Source organism: Calypte anna, chromosome 7 (assembly GCF_003957555.1).
Source record: "Calypte anna isolate BGI_N300 chromosome 7, bCalAnn1_v1.p, whole genome shotgun sequence".
In the NCBI taxonomy this organism is placed as follows: Eukaryota; Metazoa; Chordata; class Aves; order Apodiformes; family Trochilidae; genus Calypte; species Calypte anna.
This window is the reverse complement of record NC_044253.1, coordinates 16,836,250-16,852,158: the sequence shown is the minus strand read 5'-3', so window position 1 is coordinate 16,852,158 and position 15,909 is coordinate 16,836,250. Positions and strand designations below refer to the sequence as shown.

Sequence of the window (15,909 nt, the reverse complement as noted above, 5' to 3'; positions counted from 1 at the left end):
TGTAAAAAGAACAAACTTGAAGACTTTGTGTTGTAAAAATTTTACTCAGAATTTTGGAGGATTTTTTTATCAATAAAAATCTCTTCTGTAGCTTGCTTTATTTTTTAGCTCATTGTTTTCCATTTTAATTTTTTATCCTTTTTATTTTGGAAGGCTTTCTTGCATCTATTCGGTACTTATAGGAGACCTGTAAGAAAGATAGGGACAAAAATCTTAGCAGGGTTTGTAGCAATGGGACAAGGGGTAGATTTAGATTAGATATGAGGTAGAAAATTTTTACAAGCAGGGTGGTAAAACACTGGAACAGGTTGCCGAAAGATGCCTCATCCCTGAAAACATTAAAAGTCAGGTTGGACATGGCTTTGAGCAACCTGATCCAGTTGAAAACGTCCCTCTGCACTGCTGGGGGGCTGAACTATATGATCTTTAAGGTCCTTTCAACAGAACCATTCTATGATTCCATGATTCTTGAAAAGTCAAGAAACACAACCAGGTCAGCTGAATTATAAGCATGCTGAAGCTGAATTATTTGGGGTTGGAGGCAGTTTTTCCTCAGACATACAGTGATCAGATCCAGTGTTCTGGTCATACCATTATGGAGGCGAAAGTTACTGCTTGGCTGCAGTTTAACATTTCCAGAAGTTCAGGGTGGCCATTACATTTGGACCAATGTATTTTAACACTGAAGAGTTCTGTGTGTTACTAATGTAAGAAAGGTTTGTCATAGTGCTGACCATGTCAAAAATGTGCAAAACATGAACACTTTGAGTTGTGGTCAGGACCCTGACAGCACTCTAGCTTTTGCTTCCTCAAAGGTTTGAGGCTCAAGAAATTAAGTCACTGATCCTAGGTACTTAGGTCTATTATGACAAATTTGTATTCAGAATACATTTCTGCTCACACCCTCTAAAAACACACTCTTATCCCTTTATACTCCCTTGGTTTCAACAGATACTTTTTTTCTTATGTGAAAAAAGTTACATTCATTTAATCAAAATAAATCGATACTCAGCTTGGCACAATCAAAATGGCATTTGATTTCAGACATTTTGTCTTGACAACTCATTTGCTTTTAACATTCAATATATATGTTATTGTTAGTTATTGGTAAGCTTTTCCAGGACTAAGTCTTTATTTCATCCAGGTTTACTCTTTTCCCACTCCCATTTTTCTGTTGCTGATCTACCTCACATTTGATCTTTTGCTTCATTAACCTTGTAGTGTCATTCGTGCTGGGTTGCCAGTAGATTCTCAGGGAACTTTGGCCTTGGGCAAGGTTGTTTGCTTTTCTAAAGCTTTATAGTCTTATGTGTTACTATTGAGCTTTCATCTTGTGTTGATTTTATGACTTGTGCATCAGATGAACTTGCTTTTAACGTTTTCTGTGGTTCTGCTGATTGCGGTTTTTGCGATATGTGCATACACTGAACCTTTTACATTTGGAATTTCTCATTCTGTGCTTACCAAGTTTACTGGCCTCCAGTTACTCCACACTTCTGTTATTTTCTTTAACGATTAGCATCAAATAACTTTACGCTAGGCTTTAAGCACCAAGAAAGCTTTAAGAGGAAGTTTATATATCAGATTAAAATTTCTGAGAGCCTAGGATGATTGTGTTTGCCTCATTTGAACCGGTGCATTTATCACTCGAGATTTCCAGTTGAAGAAATCAAACATTTGATGTTTCTTACCTGTATCTCCATAGAGGGTTTCTTAGTCAATATTTAGTGCTCTTTCAGCCTTCCTCCCTCCAACCTTAAGTACCCATCCAGCACCGTTGCTGTGTCCCTGGGTGCTTGCAGAGCCCTCAGCACCTGCCAATGCACTTTTCCCACAGGGAAGTTCCAGCTCATTGGTATGGACATAGGAGAGAGCCTCAACCCGGTTGTTTATTTCTGCTTGTTTTCAAAGCCAGTGTCCAAGTGATGCACACGTGTTGCTCGTGTGAAACCACAAATGCTGATATTGTGGTTTGTTTTGCATCTGTGCTTTCTTCCCATACCATGGGCTGTGCCAAGCTGTCTTCAAAGCACTGAAGGGGATGATGGTGAAAGGCAGCAGAGCTGTCTGCTACCCTGACAGCAAACACACTCCTAACTAGAAGGTGAAATTTGCCTCTGTTGATTCATGATGTGCATAGTATTTGATTGCTCTCCTGAACAGGTCTGAAGCATGTTCTTGTGCATTTTGTTGTTCCTGAGGACAGATAGCAGAATAAGAGCTTATTCATTTCCCCTTTTTCTCCTTCTGCTGTTAATGTCACCATCAAGCTGTGTTTGATGGTGTTCACCTACGTGCGGTTATTGTTCCCTGTTGTGCTGCTTTGTGAGCACCTCCCTCTTGGAAGAGGCGAAGTGAGATTGGGAGGTTCTCATGTTTGTGTGGGGCTTCAAGTTTAGATAGAGATGGTTTATTATCTCTTTATTTCTTGACTATTTAAAACACTAAAACAGGATGACCAGGCAGGGACACAGCATGAACTCATATAGGCGGAACTCACACCAACACTGGTAGCAACTCCTGGTGATGCTATCCAGAGATGAATAAGAAATAAAAGATGAATAATAAGCAATAAGGCAGGCTGATCACTGACTCAGTGTTCTGAATCATCTGATAAACCATGAAAAAGTGTCGGTTTAATTCTGCTTCATTAGAGTAGAATTATTAATTTAAATTTTATTTTATTTTGGAAGTCTGGTATGAAAAGGAGAAAGGGAGCTGAGAAAAGGTAAATAATTAGGGTGCATTGTTACATGAAAGCCAGCAGTTTCTAGAATAATTGTTTTTGTTTACAGATGAATTCTAAGGGCAGCTGTAATCCTTTTTTATAGCAACTGAAGCTGACATGGCAGTGTTTACCCTGCCTTTCAGGTATCAGATATCTGCAATGAGTTACTACATTGGTGGAAACCAGCAACTGCTACTACATGCTTCATGCAAATTGATGGCTGGCTGAGGGGTTTGGCATACCTCCTCCAGACACATCACAGTAAAGCAATGTTCTGAGTATAAAATTAAATCAAAAGTAGTATGGGGAGAGTGCCCTACCTGTTGCCCACATTTTTGTCATACTTATTAAACATATTAATGTATGGATGTGTGTTAAGACAGTTTTTGCACAATTTTAAGGATTTAAATGTTATCTTTTTGTTAAATTTACTCACTTTCCAGTGACCATGAGGGTAACTGCTCTTGAATTATAGTATAAAGAAGAAGGGCTATAGGGACATCAGTGATGGTCAGACAGAGAGTACAAAAGGAGATCAAGTTTTTAGCAACTATAGAATAATTAATAATCTATGAAATAATGTTCATTTCTTTTAAGGGATGGGAAAGACATGGTGGATATTGTTACAAAATCGACAGTACCCCTCGAAGTTTTGAACATGCTTCCAGTGGTTATTTCTGCCCATCTGCACTTGTGTCAGTAACAAACAGGTAGTTAATCCTATTAGATAGATTCAAGACACCTCTAACAAGAGCTATTCTAACTTTAGGTAGTGTTGCATGGCAAAAGATACTACTGTTATGAAATAATATTTGCATGAGACGTAAGCGTAATTACTAACATTGGCTAAAATCAAAGGTGTGCTTTGCTTTATTTTTTTCATTGAAAATAGATTCAGTAAAAAGCAATTTTTAGGCTAATAAACACTTACTGCAATATGCACACGTGAGCATGCAGGAATCTGAACAAAATGCTTTCCACAGAGGTGTGTAACACCTTTAAGGAACTTCATTAGTATATTTGGACACTACACTGAAAAATGAATATTTGTTGTATTTTTATAATCAAAACAATCACATTTTAATCCAAATCAATTAGTGTTGTATAAACTTTTCTATTTATGTATGCATTTTTTGTGAATTCTCAGCAAAATCATGGGGAGAGTAAATGTTCAAAAGCATTTGAGGTGTGCCTTCCCTTGCTTCCTCCTTATTTTCCTATGCTTCAACTTCAGCAAAGGCTTTCTTCGCTGCAGGAGTCCAGATGCTTGGGTTTTCTCTGTTGTTGGTATGATTTACTTTCTATGTTGGATTCTCATTAAAGCTGATGACATACATACCATACCTGCCATGTATGCATTTTAGATTAACAAAAACAACAACAGGGAAAAAAAAGTAGGAAGGGAATTTCCCCTCCATCTGGGACAAGGGAAGTACTGTATCCACCAGCAAAACAGATGAATGATAGCCAGACATTTGAGGAAAACACAGGCTAACCCAGTGTAAAGATTTACAGTACCTGTCGGGTGGTTTCAGGATGGTGGGGGCTGCATCCAGCACTGTACTGCAGGATGAGGATAATCCTTAAAGGGTGAATCAAGGACAAATTCTGAGCAATGGGGCATTTGTAACTCAAATGTCACAGGGAGCTAAGGGAATGCTCATCATTGCTGGAAGCCTGTCTTCTGTCTTCTGCTTATTTCTTTTTATTTGATTTTTCTGGGTGAAGCCAGCATGGTTTACTCTGTTAGTTCCCAATTCCAGTGCTGGAGTGGCAAAGGAATCTTGTTGTAGTTTGTTTTGTTTTTTTTAAATAACTGCTGAAGTTTGTTGTTTTGGTGTGAATAATGTGAAAAGTTTTCATTTTATTGATCCTAAGATATTTATTAGAAAGTGGGTTGTAGAAGATGGGGAGTTGATCTGAAAAGAGAACATGCAGAGGAAATGAAAATTAATTAAACATTCTCAGTCACTAATCAATGTTACAGTTACATTCATTTTTTTACATGAATGTCATCCTTACGGTATTTAGCCATTCTTTTCACAATATGTGAAATGAAGAAGTCATAAGTCATTATCAAACTGGGAATTAATGTGCTGTGTATATTTTCAGAGGAAGCTAATTAAATGTGCTCATAAACTAAAGCATTTTTGTATAATACTGTATCGATTATATCTGAATAAATTACCTTTAAGTTATAAATAGGCTGCTATATTCAACAATTATTATTTGCAACAAGGTGTAAATCTCACATAACTTTAATGAGGAAATTAAAGGAGGAGTAGATCCTGTAGTCAGATCAGCTAGGGCTTTGAGCCCTTCAGCTGTGGTTTCTCAGTGCTATTTTGTCTTTGGTTCTAATAGGATACTCCTTTGCAGAGTTTTTCGTTTCTTCTATAACTTTTTTTGGCCCCACTGTTTTTTCTCCTTAATACAAAGAATTTCTTATTTTAATTGTGCATCATTAATATATTCTGTCTTTGTATCTTCTAGTATAAGCAATGTTGTTACAGAGTCTTAAGCTACCATATTTTCTCTGTGCCCAAATGCTGGGGAAAAAAAAAAAAAAAAAGAAAAAGGCAGAAATTATGGTTTTACCACAGACCTGTGCCTGAAGTTCCCTGCAGCATTCTACAAAGAAAATTAAGAACCTCTAATGTATTTTTCTTGCATAATTGAAATAATTTTGTGAGAGCTATCCACTGAAATACAAACTGACCGATTTTATTCTAATAAGCTTTTTGTCTTGATTATTTTATTAAGGTTTGAACAAGCTTTTATCAACAGTATGATCCAGAGCATGGTAAAATCTGAAAGAACTTATTTTTGGATAGGTCTGCAAGACCTTAACAACACGGGAGAATACTACTGGCTAAGTACAGTAGGAAAGAATCACTCTGTGAGCTACACAAACTGGAACAAGTACCAGCCACGTGAGTAATACACCAATAAAAGAAATTGCTTAGCAGTGACTAGAGAGTCCCAGTCCTTTTGTCTCTGTCTAGTCAAGAGAGCAGAGAGATAAACTTACAGCTTTTGTCAACTCTGTTACATCCTACAGTGGATGAATATAGAAGACTTAGTAGTTGTGGAGAAGCCAGAGCTTCCTTCCCCGCTTTCCAGCTTGTTGCTGCTACAGTGAGGTTCCTGGTTGTGGTGTGATGCTGGACATCGCTCTTCTCACCCTCTGCCACAGCGCAGGGGAATGAACAGCCACTGTCTCCTTGCAGACAGTGCTAATCCCTGAAATTTTAGGCATCTGCTCAGAGTTGAAGCCATCATTTTCCAGTCCTGTTTTTCCACCATCTATTGGGAAGGCAAAGAACAGTGTGGAAACTTGTGAGTTGGAGATGATCTCCTTTTTAGCACCAGCAGTAACTAGAAAAAAAATGCATCAGGAAAAACATGTACTCTTTCTCTGAAAGGTTTTTCATAGATGTCTTTATGGTCTTTTCAAGGATGCAGTCAGGGTTTTCTGAGACTCCCAGCCAAAGATCCCAGAAAACTCATGAATTTTACTGAGTAACAGTTGCACTTTGTAATTTTGGATTTTTATATGGAAAAAGAAGGGAGAGCTTGTCTTAGATAAATTTCTGGCAACTTTGTGTAGAAGTTTTTTCTACTTCTCATTTAGTTTGCTGGTTTGCTTTTTTATGTTAATCCAAAAAGAAAGACATTCCAGGGACATAAAACAAAAAAAAACTGAATACTTGTTCATCCTTTGAAATCAAAACATCTTAGCAGTGCAGTGTAGAGAGACATAAAGATGCTCCGTTTCATTAATTGCTTCTGAGTTTTGGCCTCTTTACCTTTATTGCTTCATTACTGCAGTTTGCAGTAGTATTTTAAATTGCATTTAATCTTCTGCATTTTGTGAGAGGAGACCTTTGTCTTTTACAAGCTCAGGTCAGCCAAGACAGGCTTACAAGCTCATTGCTTGTAGTGAAATGAGGCAACCAGGTGCCACTAATTACCACGTAGTGGGCATGAGCTTGTGTTAAGCCCGCCTGTGCCTGATCAGGGTGGGCCCCCACTGTGCATGAGCAGGATTAGGGGGCCAATAAAAGGTGAGGCTCAAACTCACAGGCTCAGCTTACTCCAGAGCAAGCCAGCAGGGAGGGCAGTTGCTACTGGAGCAGTAGCACCAAGCCAGGCTAGCTGATCCTGAGGCAGTAGACTCAGGGCACTTTTTGTGCACTTCTGCTGGAACCCCTGTTGGAGCGCCGTGCCCTAAGAGAGGTTCGTCTTGCAACAGTTGCTGACAGGAGAACTCACTGCTTTCATAAATTCCTTGAGGTTTTGTCCAGAACCTGACTCCAAAACCCCAGTCACTTCATCAAAATTTAACAATTTACAAATGTTTTATTCTGATACTCAACACCTACTCCCATGTATAGGTCATTCTGGTGGATGTGTGGCCATGCGAGGACAGGACCCTGTTGGTTACTGGGAGGTGAAAAGCTGTAAGAACTTCCAAGCAATGTCATTGTGCAAGCAGAAAATAAATTCCTATGAAGAACCTGAGCTTACTTTTCAAAAACATTTGAGTTCTTGCTATTTTGGATGGGAGTCAGAAGCTAATCTGCTCAGTTGCTACAAGGTATGTGACAAACTTAATTTTTCCGATTCAGCTTAGGGATACACGGTTCCTAAGATATTTTTGATAAAGCATTATTCCTTTTACTCAACAAACAAAAATTGATACCATCTTTCACAACATTTTAAAGTGAGTGACAATCTTAAGACTTGAATCCGAACTATTCTTGGAATATACATGGCTTTACTGTAGGAAAAACTGCAAATAATATTTTTCTTAGGTTTTTGAAACATCTACATTTATGGAAGTGTTTATTTTATTGCAGATATTTCACAATGAGAAAGTTCTGATGAGAAGAACATGGGATGAAGCAGAAGCATTATGCCAAGATTTTGGAGCACATCTCGCTAGTTTCAGCCATATCTATGAAGAGACATTTTTAAACAATTTATTATATACCATTTTTGATAGGTAAATATGTATTTTTAATATGAACAAGATTTATCTTAACCATGCTAATATGTAAAAATAATCTACAGTGTAGGTGGCTGAAGAAGTCTCTATGCTTGACTAATATAAACTTAGAAATAGTTGAAAAGGACTGTAGTAGCAAGTGTAGTAGCAAAACTGTAATATGATGGGTTTTTTTCAATACTTTATAGTAGATGTTGAGCAACTGTTAATGTCAAGGTCTTGTGAGCTAACATTCCCTATTTGAAATGGGAGTTTGGCAATTTTAACCTTACTTTAAATGTTTTCATCTTTAAAAACATAATTTAACATTTGAGCAGGAAAATCAGAGCTTACTTCAAGGATCCTAAAAAGTGAAGAAATATGTTATGGAATAATATATTGAAATAATGAAGAAATTAATGGGTACTAGCACTATCTATAAAATTTCTGAAATAGAAAAGGAAAAAATGCATGACAAATATTTTCTTTGTTTTCATCACAGAACAGAAGAAAGACAGTTCTGGATTGGATTTAATAAAAGAAACCAGCTTTCTGGGGGGACATGGCAGTGGTCTGACAAAACACCTGTAAGTATCTGTATACTATATATTTCAGTAACCTTTCCAGTCATATCTGTATATTAGTTGACAAAAATAATAAGCCTTGAGAGCAAATGCTGACCAAGAACAGTGTTTGCTTCTCATGTCCACATACTTTCCTTCAAGTAAGTGTTACACTTGGTAACATACATTAGTGTTACATTACTATTAAAATAACAGCCTGTGCAAAAAGTCTGTGCAACTGTGGAAGGAATATGGTAGGGCTGCAGATGTGTGTTCTACTGCAGAGTTCATTGTGCTTAACCCAGCACCAGGTATGTGCAGGGTGAGCACGTATGTGTGTGTCTATATATACACATGCACATTGGAAAGCCTCAGAGCTCTGCCTACAAGCTTTATTTGCTCTATGACTCTTGTGTTCATGCCTGTATTCTGAACTAAGTCTCCTTTTCTAGTACTGCTTTTGATTTTGTGTCCTTGAAGACACTGGTGCATTGTGAAAGACTAGTGTTTAGTCTCCGGGATTTAAACACTGAACAACTGAAAAAGGGTCAGTTATTAAACTGTGATCAGTTTTCAGCCTTAAAGAACAGTGGCAACTCTGACACGGTATTTACAGTATTTAAGAATGCAAGTGCAAAATCCAGTCATGCTGTGTGTTGAACCAAAGCAAAGGTATGGGTATGGGTAACCACTGCTAATCATATCAAGAAATTGTTAGGTTTCATAGATGTTCAATTATTTTTACCAAGAAGGAGTCTGATGGAAGATCAGACTGATCAGGAAGACCAGAATCTGAACAGGGCATTGTGAGAACAATTATTCTATTGATTATCATAGAGTAATAGAATTACTGAATGGTTAGGGTTGGAAGGGACCTTAAAGATCATTAAGAATCAACTCCTCTGCATGGGCCAGGACACCTTCCACTAGCCCAGATTGCACAAGGCCTCATTCCTATTTTTTTTATTTTACCACTGTAGTTTAACTGGTTCTCTGGTTGCTCTTATGATCTTCTTACCATACACATGTTTCCAAACCCTCTCTTTGCCTCCCTAATGAGATTTTGAAATGCTTCATCTTGGATTGTCAGTGAAAGATAATGAATATGCTATTTTCAGGTTGTGTCTTCATTTTTGGAAAGCAAGTATGTTGCTCAAGATGACTCAAGAAACTGTGGTGTGTTCAAAGTAAATAGAACAGTCTTCCCAGCACACTGCAATGAAAGGAGAGAATGGATATGCAAAATACCAAAAGGTGAATTTTAATTAACATACATTGCCTATTGTACCCATTATTTGCAGTTAAGAAGAGACAAGTTAAAAAACCCAAAATCTATAAAACTCCCTTTTTTATTCAGATCTGGAGTTCGCCGTATTGGTCTTCTGCATAAAATCATCACAAAGCTATTTGGAGCCATTAGAGTTTGTTAGAAAGTTAACAGGTCTGATATGTGCTGTCAGTTTAAAAATGGATAGCAATGATGAGCAGTTAGTTAGCAGGACCTAATTCAAGTTCTTATTTATAAGCATTACTAAAAAATGTTGTTTACTGCATGTGGCAATTATTTTATCCCATGTTTAATTCCCTTTTTTAGTCCCTAAACAAGAATACCCATATTCATTTTGACTTTAATTAAACCCTTACCATGTGGAAAAAGTAATTTCAATGAAACATCTCTTTTCATTCTATCGACAATGTTTTGATTTATTTATGATTTTTTGCAGGTGTTAAACCAAATAATCCAGAGTGGTACATAGCTGGTATGAAAACATTTACTTTTTTCACAACTTGAAACTTTATAATTTGGAAATAGAATTTAAGATATAGGTAATAATGAAATAACTAAAATGTTTTAAGTTAAAAGTGTACGTTAAGAAACACTGTAGGAACTTGTTGTTAGAGATCAAAATCTGCCACTCAGGAACACATCAGATACTACTTGGTTAGGCAGAGGAATGTTGCGAGTAATAAGCACAGGAGTTTGATAACCTGTCCATCACACTAAAACTGCCTTTTTGCAAAGGCTTGGCAACTCTCTTAATATTTGAATTTTTTTTTAATTGCTCATAGTACTTTTTTCATCAGTTGATATGTTAAATATGGTTCTGCTTTTAGTTGTGGCATATTTGACCTCTGACACTTGGCTACAGGTGCAGGCTACAAGGGTTAAAAACAATGAGACTTGAAATGTATTTTTACCCCTGCACAGCACTGGTTCTTTTTCTTGTTTTCTAGAACTGCCATGGTCATATTATCAAGGAGCAGAATATCTTTTCCATGTTAGTCCTACGAACTGGGAAACCTATGAGTTTGTCTGTGTCTGGCTTCGCAGTGGAATGGCAACAATAAATTCTCCTGGGGAACAAGCCTTTATTCAAAATAAAATTAAGAAGGTAACAAAAACTACCCCTTTGAAAAACTGCACCCTCAGGCAGTAGCTGGCTACTTTCTGCTGCATCTTTTGGAATTGCTGGCTGCCTGTTTCTCCAGGTAGAATATGAAAGACATTTTGCTTTAGAAATAATTCTCTTCTGCCTTTATTTCCCACATCCTCCCCTGAAGCCCTATTTAATGAAAGAAGCTGCAGAACTGTCTGCTAGTGAGCAGGTCAGTCAGTCTGCCTCAAAAGAGACAAGAGGAGCAAAACCCAGCTTCCTATACCAAAGTTATGAAAGTAATTAGGGGTAAAGAGAGGGGGTTTTTATTCACACATGGAAACAAACCTTCTCTGTTTCATCCTTCACATCTTTGTTTCTTCTTCTCCTACCTTTTCATGACTAAGAGGACCCATCATGCTTCCTCAGGTATTCTTCGTCAACCAGGAAACTCTTCTACTAGTGCACAGTAATGCATTGCTCCCATTCAGTAACTTGCAGCTGATCATCAGGTAGTGATGCCAAGGGCCATTTCAGTGGGAATATTAGCATGAGGTGGGCAGTAAGTCCAGGTGTTTGAAATGGTCTTCAGAGTTTAAGTCTTTAGAAATGATGATTTGAAAAGTTTTTCTTGGGAAGAGCTAGCCAAGAAAGACTTATCAATTTCTGTGCACCTTAACTAATTACAGAACTCTAAACCATAGAGGTGAATGCTTGTGACCTTGCAAAATAGATTCTATATATATATAGAAATAATTATATATATTGCATATATATATCTGTATGGTGTCTCCTGAAGTAAACTCCTTTGTGACTATGAATATGCATGTAGGAAAAATGTGCCTCTGAATTCCCTCATCTGGATGAAAAGCAAAATTTCTGTAATACCACTCTGATACAACAAACAGGTTTGAAACTAAGAAATGAATGGGTTGAAAAGCTCTTGACCTATACTTACTTTTGCTTGCACTGTATACAACTTTCTCTGCTTTTAACGTACAATAGAAAGCATGAGTATAATTGTGTTGTGTAAATAGAGGGGCTGTAGGATTCTAAGGAATTTTACATAATTTTTGTCTGCTGTTTTATGTAATTTTGTATCAGACATGATGAACTGGATTTAAACCAAGTGAGAGAAATAGCTTATAATGGAAGAGCAACATCACTGGCTAGGCTGTCTTCACCCACATGTAGCAGAGATTTTGATGATTTAATTACTGTCTTACCTAAAGCTGGTGACTTAAAAAACAACTGTAAATTAAGATGTATTTTTGCAATGGATAGTCACATCCTAGAGGAATGCCTCTTTAAAGTTATGTTTACTTACAGGGGATCTTTTAAAACAAATTTATCATTAAAATTAGTTGGTATTTATGGCAGATTGTGAGAATTCTGCAATGAAGAAGCCAAGTTTACCCCCTTAGCATTGGAAATCAGATTAACTTCCATTAAGTTTTGTCTCAGAATGTAATATAAGTGGCTGTTTTAAAGCCTGCTGCCTTTGGGTAAGCTTTCCCAGTATAGCCAGCATAGTGTGTTCTTAGGTGATTGTAACCAGTTTCCTGAGGAAGCAAGAGTAAGGATGGCAATCACTGAAATAATACTAAACAGTCTGAGCAGACTGAAAACATGATTAAAATTTCATTGATTTAAAAAATTAATGTTGAATTTGAATCACATTTTTCATTATTTCTTTCAAAACTGTAATATGTAGGCTGAATGCTGTGATTAGAAAACTAAGCTTGGACAACAGGCAATACCAAACCAGGCAGAATTCCTGAATTTTTTCTTTGTAAAAAATGCCTGCTTTCTTTATTTGATATTGCTATATAAGATGTAAGTTGGTGAAATCCAAACCATAACTCATTACCCAACATTACCAACTCATTACCCAAAAAAAAAAAAAGGCTTCTCAGAGACAGGATGGCATTTCCAGTCAGTGTCCTACACACTCAGAAGAACGTATTTGTGTTGTTGTCTCTTTCCCAAAGACCCCTAAACTGTGACTAACCCTGAGTGGCTAACCCTGAAAGTGAAACCTGTTTGTAGTTTAAGGCAGAATCAAGTCAGCACAGCAATAATAAGTGGTTGTTTGAGTTATTTCTGTGACTTTTCCATAATGCTTTTTTTCCCATAATACTTTACCTTTTAGGAGTGGAAGTATAAACCCTTTCTTGGGACCATCAGTCTGGAAAGCATCTCTAGGCGTTCCTATATGAGCTATACAAAGTCACTGAATCTTCATAGAAAATGTTTTGGAAAAGCATTGTAATAATGCTAAAAGGAAATATTTGCTATTGTCTGTTTTTTGCAGTTGGGGAAAAACAAATTCTGGCCTAATACTACAGTCCTTTTCAAACCAGATAGACTGTAAATACCTAAAATTGTAAATTCCTTGTTTGCAGAAGATATAAGCAATCCAATGGTAAACAGGAGCTAAATGATGCTCTACTTGTGTGAATAACCTTACTGAAGTGACATAAATTATCATGGGCAGGATTTAGCACCCATTCTTCCTGTTGAAACCCAAAGGAGATGCTATTTGTCTGAATAGAGTCGGACCTTAGGAGTTTGTTAACATTTTGGTAAGCAACATGTTTTGTTAGCAGCAACAGCTAAACCTAAGGTAAAATGTTTTAAGTCAAAAAAATTTTTTTATAGCTATCGAATACTGATGTTCACTGGTGGATTGGATTGCAGGCAGAAAACCTCAGCGATGAATTTCGGTAAGAATACCCACACTTCAGCTGCTGTCAGTTGTACCTGGGGAGCCCAGTTTGCAGGCTGCCACTCAGTCTAATGGACTAAAGCAATTTGTTGACTAAGTGGGATATTCAACAGACAACATCAGTTCCCATGTAAATATAATTCAGATTATATTACCCATAATTTATCTCTGTGTTACAGTCTTTCTTCTGAAAAGGCTATAAAAGATCTAAGTCAAAGAGAAGAGTATCACCCTTGTTGTTGGTTGTCTTTTTTTTTAATTCTTAGTTAATAAAGGGGCATGTTCTACCTGTATCTCCTAACAAAAGCTTTTAATAAAGGATGTATTTTAAGGTAAGGGCAGGAAAACATCTAACTACAGTCTTAACATTTCTATGCAGCTGGAGAGATAAATCACCACTAACGTACCAGAATTGGAATGAAGGGAGGGAAAGAGATCCCCAGAAACCAGGGAAGAGATGTGGCTTCATTTCATCAGAAACAGGTTTATTTTACATTTCCTGTTGTTTCAGGAGCTGGGACTTGATTCTGTTGTTGGACAAAGGGATTTTTTTTTTTTAATTGCTTTCAAGAAATGTAATCCATATTACATAGTCTTCTTACCTGGTTATGATTTGCATAACTGCTTTTAAAGTTAAGAAAAAAATAGTGAAATATCATTACTATGCTCAAAGACTAGTTTATAGCATTTAAAAACATATTAATAATTCCAGTGCTTTAATGTCAAAACGTAAATATTCCAGTGATACTGGATCTGTAGTTTTATTAAAGAATCTGTTCTGTGACACAGAAAAATGTTAATGCATTGCTGGGTTTCATTGTCATTTTTATCACAACCAAATGAGACAGATGAATGAGCAATAATTTTTCCATCAGCACAACTTTAAATCCTCAGGTTTTTTGATCCTGCCAATATTTGATATAGCCAATTTGCTGTGGTATTTTTGGGTATCTTGGTTTTGGTGCTAACCTATACATCATCACATAGCTCTATTTTGCTACAGTAATAAAAAAAAATTACAACGCTGCTGGTTCCAGTGATTTGTATCATTTCACATTCTCTGTTTCCTGCAGATCTGCAAGTCGTATGGTAAAGTAAACATATCAGGGTCCACATAAAACAAAAATATCAAGCTTTGTATTTGTGAGGAGTGCTGAAAAAAATCAATCCAGTTGCACTCTTGTAATCTCGTGTAAACTCTCATAATTTGGCCTTGAGGGCCAAAACTGAAAAAAAATGTAAAACTTTTTTCCCACATGTATGTATCTTGGGATTTTGATTAATGGCTTTCAAATACTTGAGTGTGGAATTAGTATTAGAGAAAGGCAGAGGCACCCACCCTCCCCTTTCAGCTGGCCAGCAGATGGGAGCTGGTCAACAGCTAACTGAGTGCACTGAAAAATATGTTTTCCATCTAAGTGGGCTGGCATTTTGTGTCAGTACCTGGATCTTGCCAAAATTTTTCTGAGTAAGGAAGTCATACTAATTTAGCTGGAAGGCATGATTTCCATACCTTTTTTTTTTTTTTTTTATAACTAATATTCTTTAAAATACATGAGGCATTTATTACACGACTCATTGTAGAGGAATTGGTTAAACTTAATAAAATCAAACTGGGAATAAGAGTATGAGCCCCATGAGCTGTCAAATCCACTGTAATGCAATATGTCCAAATTTATTGCCCACGGAATCTTGTCTTGCTCAACCACTATCAGATGCTCTTCCTAACAATACCTTAAGCTAGCTAAGAAGAAAATTTCAGTTCTTAAACCAATATTAAACTATGTTCTTTCTTTTTACACAGGACTCTGGGGTGTTGAAAACTGTACTGTCTCTCTTCCCTGTATTTGTAAACGTAAATTTGCATGGAAAATAGAGAAAGAGATTCCCAAAGACCAGAATCAACAAGGCATATGTCCCAAAGGCTGGCTGCACTTTGGATTCAAAGTAAAACAGTTTTCTTCTGTTTGATTATTTGAAATACTTCCCATATTTATTACAGCAACTGGACTTCTTAGGGATTATTCAGTATTTTCTTCCTTTTTGAAAGGACAGCCCTTAGGTTTGTAACTACTGACACAGTGATACTAATGTTTAAAGCTATTAAAGTAGCTTTGCTCATGGAAGTTCTTAGTTCAAGGAAGTAATTACTTTTATTCAAAAGCTATCTAGGTGTATTTATGCATCTGCTGAATACAGCCTGCTCCATCATCTCTTTTCCACCTACAACAATTACAGGGGTCTTTTTTTGTCTCAAAACAGACCTCTGATCCCTCATAGTACTAAGTGGATCCCTGATTGCCACTGTCCTCTGAAAGAGTGCTCTTTAAGCACTCATCAAAGATAATCAGAGACCAAAGTCTATTTGCAGTTGAAAGTTAAAAGGCAGTTATTCAGTCAGCCTTCTCTGGACATACATTGCTTAATAGCAATATGCATTGAGGTGGCTGGATTTATACCAGTGCTGAGCTGCCGTGGCTACAACAAGAAATTTGACCCAGACTGTGCTTGCCTTTAAACAACTG

The 15,909-nt window shown here is 36.9% G+C and overlaps 1 protein-coding gene across 1 annotated transcript in view; it reads left to right on the top strand.

Moving 5' to 3' along the window:
* The window catches only part of PLA2R1 (phospholipase A2 receptor 1), a 43,131-nt gene that overhangs the window by 15,263 nt on the left and 11,959 nt on the right, over positions 1-15,909 (top strand). Inside the window, exons 10-20 of the mRNA XM_030454528.1 lie at positions 3,326-3,438; positions 5,492-5,661; positions 7,126-7,328; positions 7,591-7,736; positions 8,221-8,305; positions 9,400-9,535; positions 10,006-10,041; positions 10,517-10,674; positions 13,318-13,382; positions 13,764-13,867; positions 15,189-15,331. Of these exons, the coding sequence (XP_030310388.1) occupies positions 3,326-3,438; positions 5,492-5,661; positions 7,126-7,328; positions 7,591-7,736; positions 8,221-8,305; positions 9,400-9,535; positions 10,006-10,041; positions 10,517-10,674; positions 13,318-13,382; positions 13,764-13,867; positions 15,189-15,331 (1,359 nt within the window). The remainder of the gene's footprint in view (positions 1-3,325; positions 3,439-5,491; positions 5,662-7,125; positions 7,329-7,590; positions 7,737-8,220; positions 8,306-9,399; positions 9,536-10,005; positions 10,042-10,516; positions 10,675-13,317; positions 13,383-13,763; positions 13,868-15,188; positions 15,332-15,909) is intronic.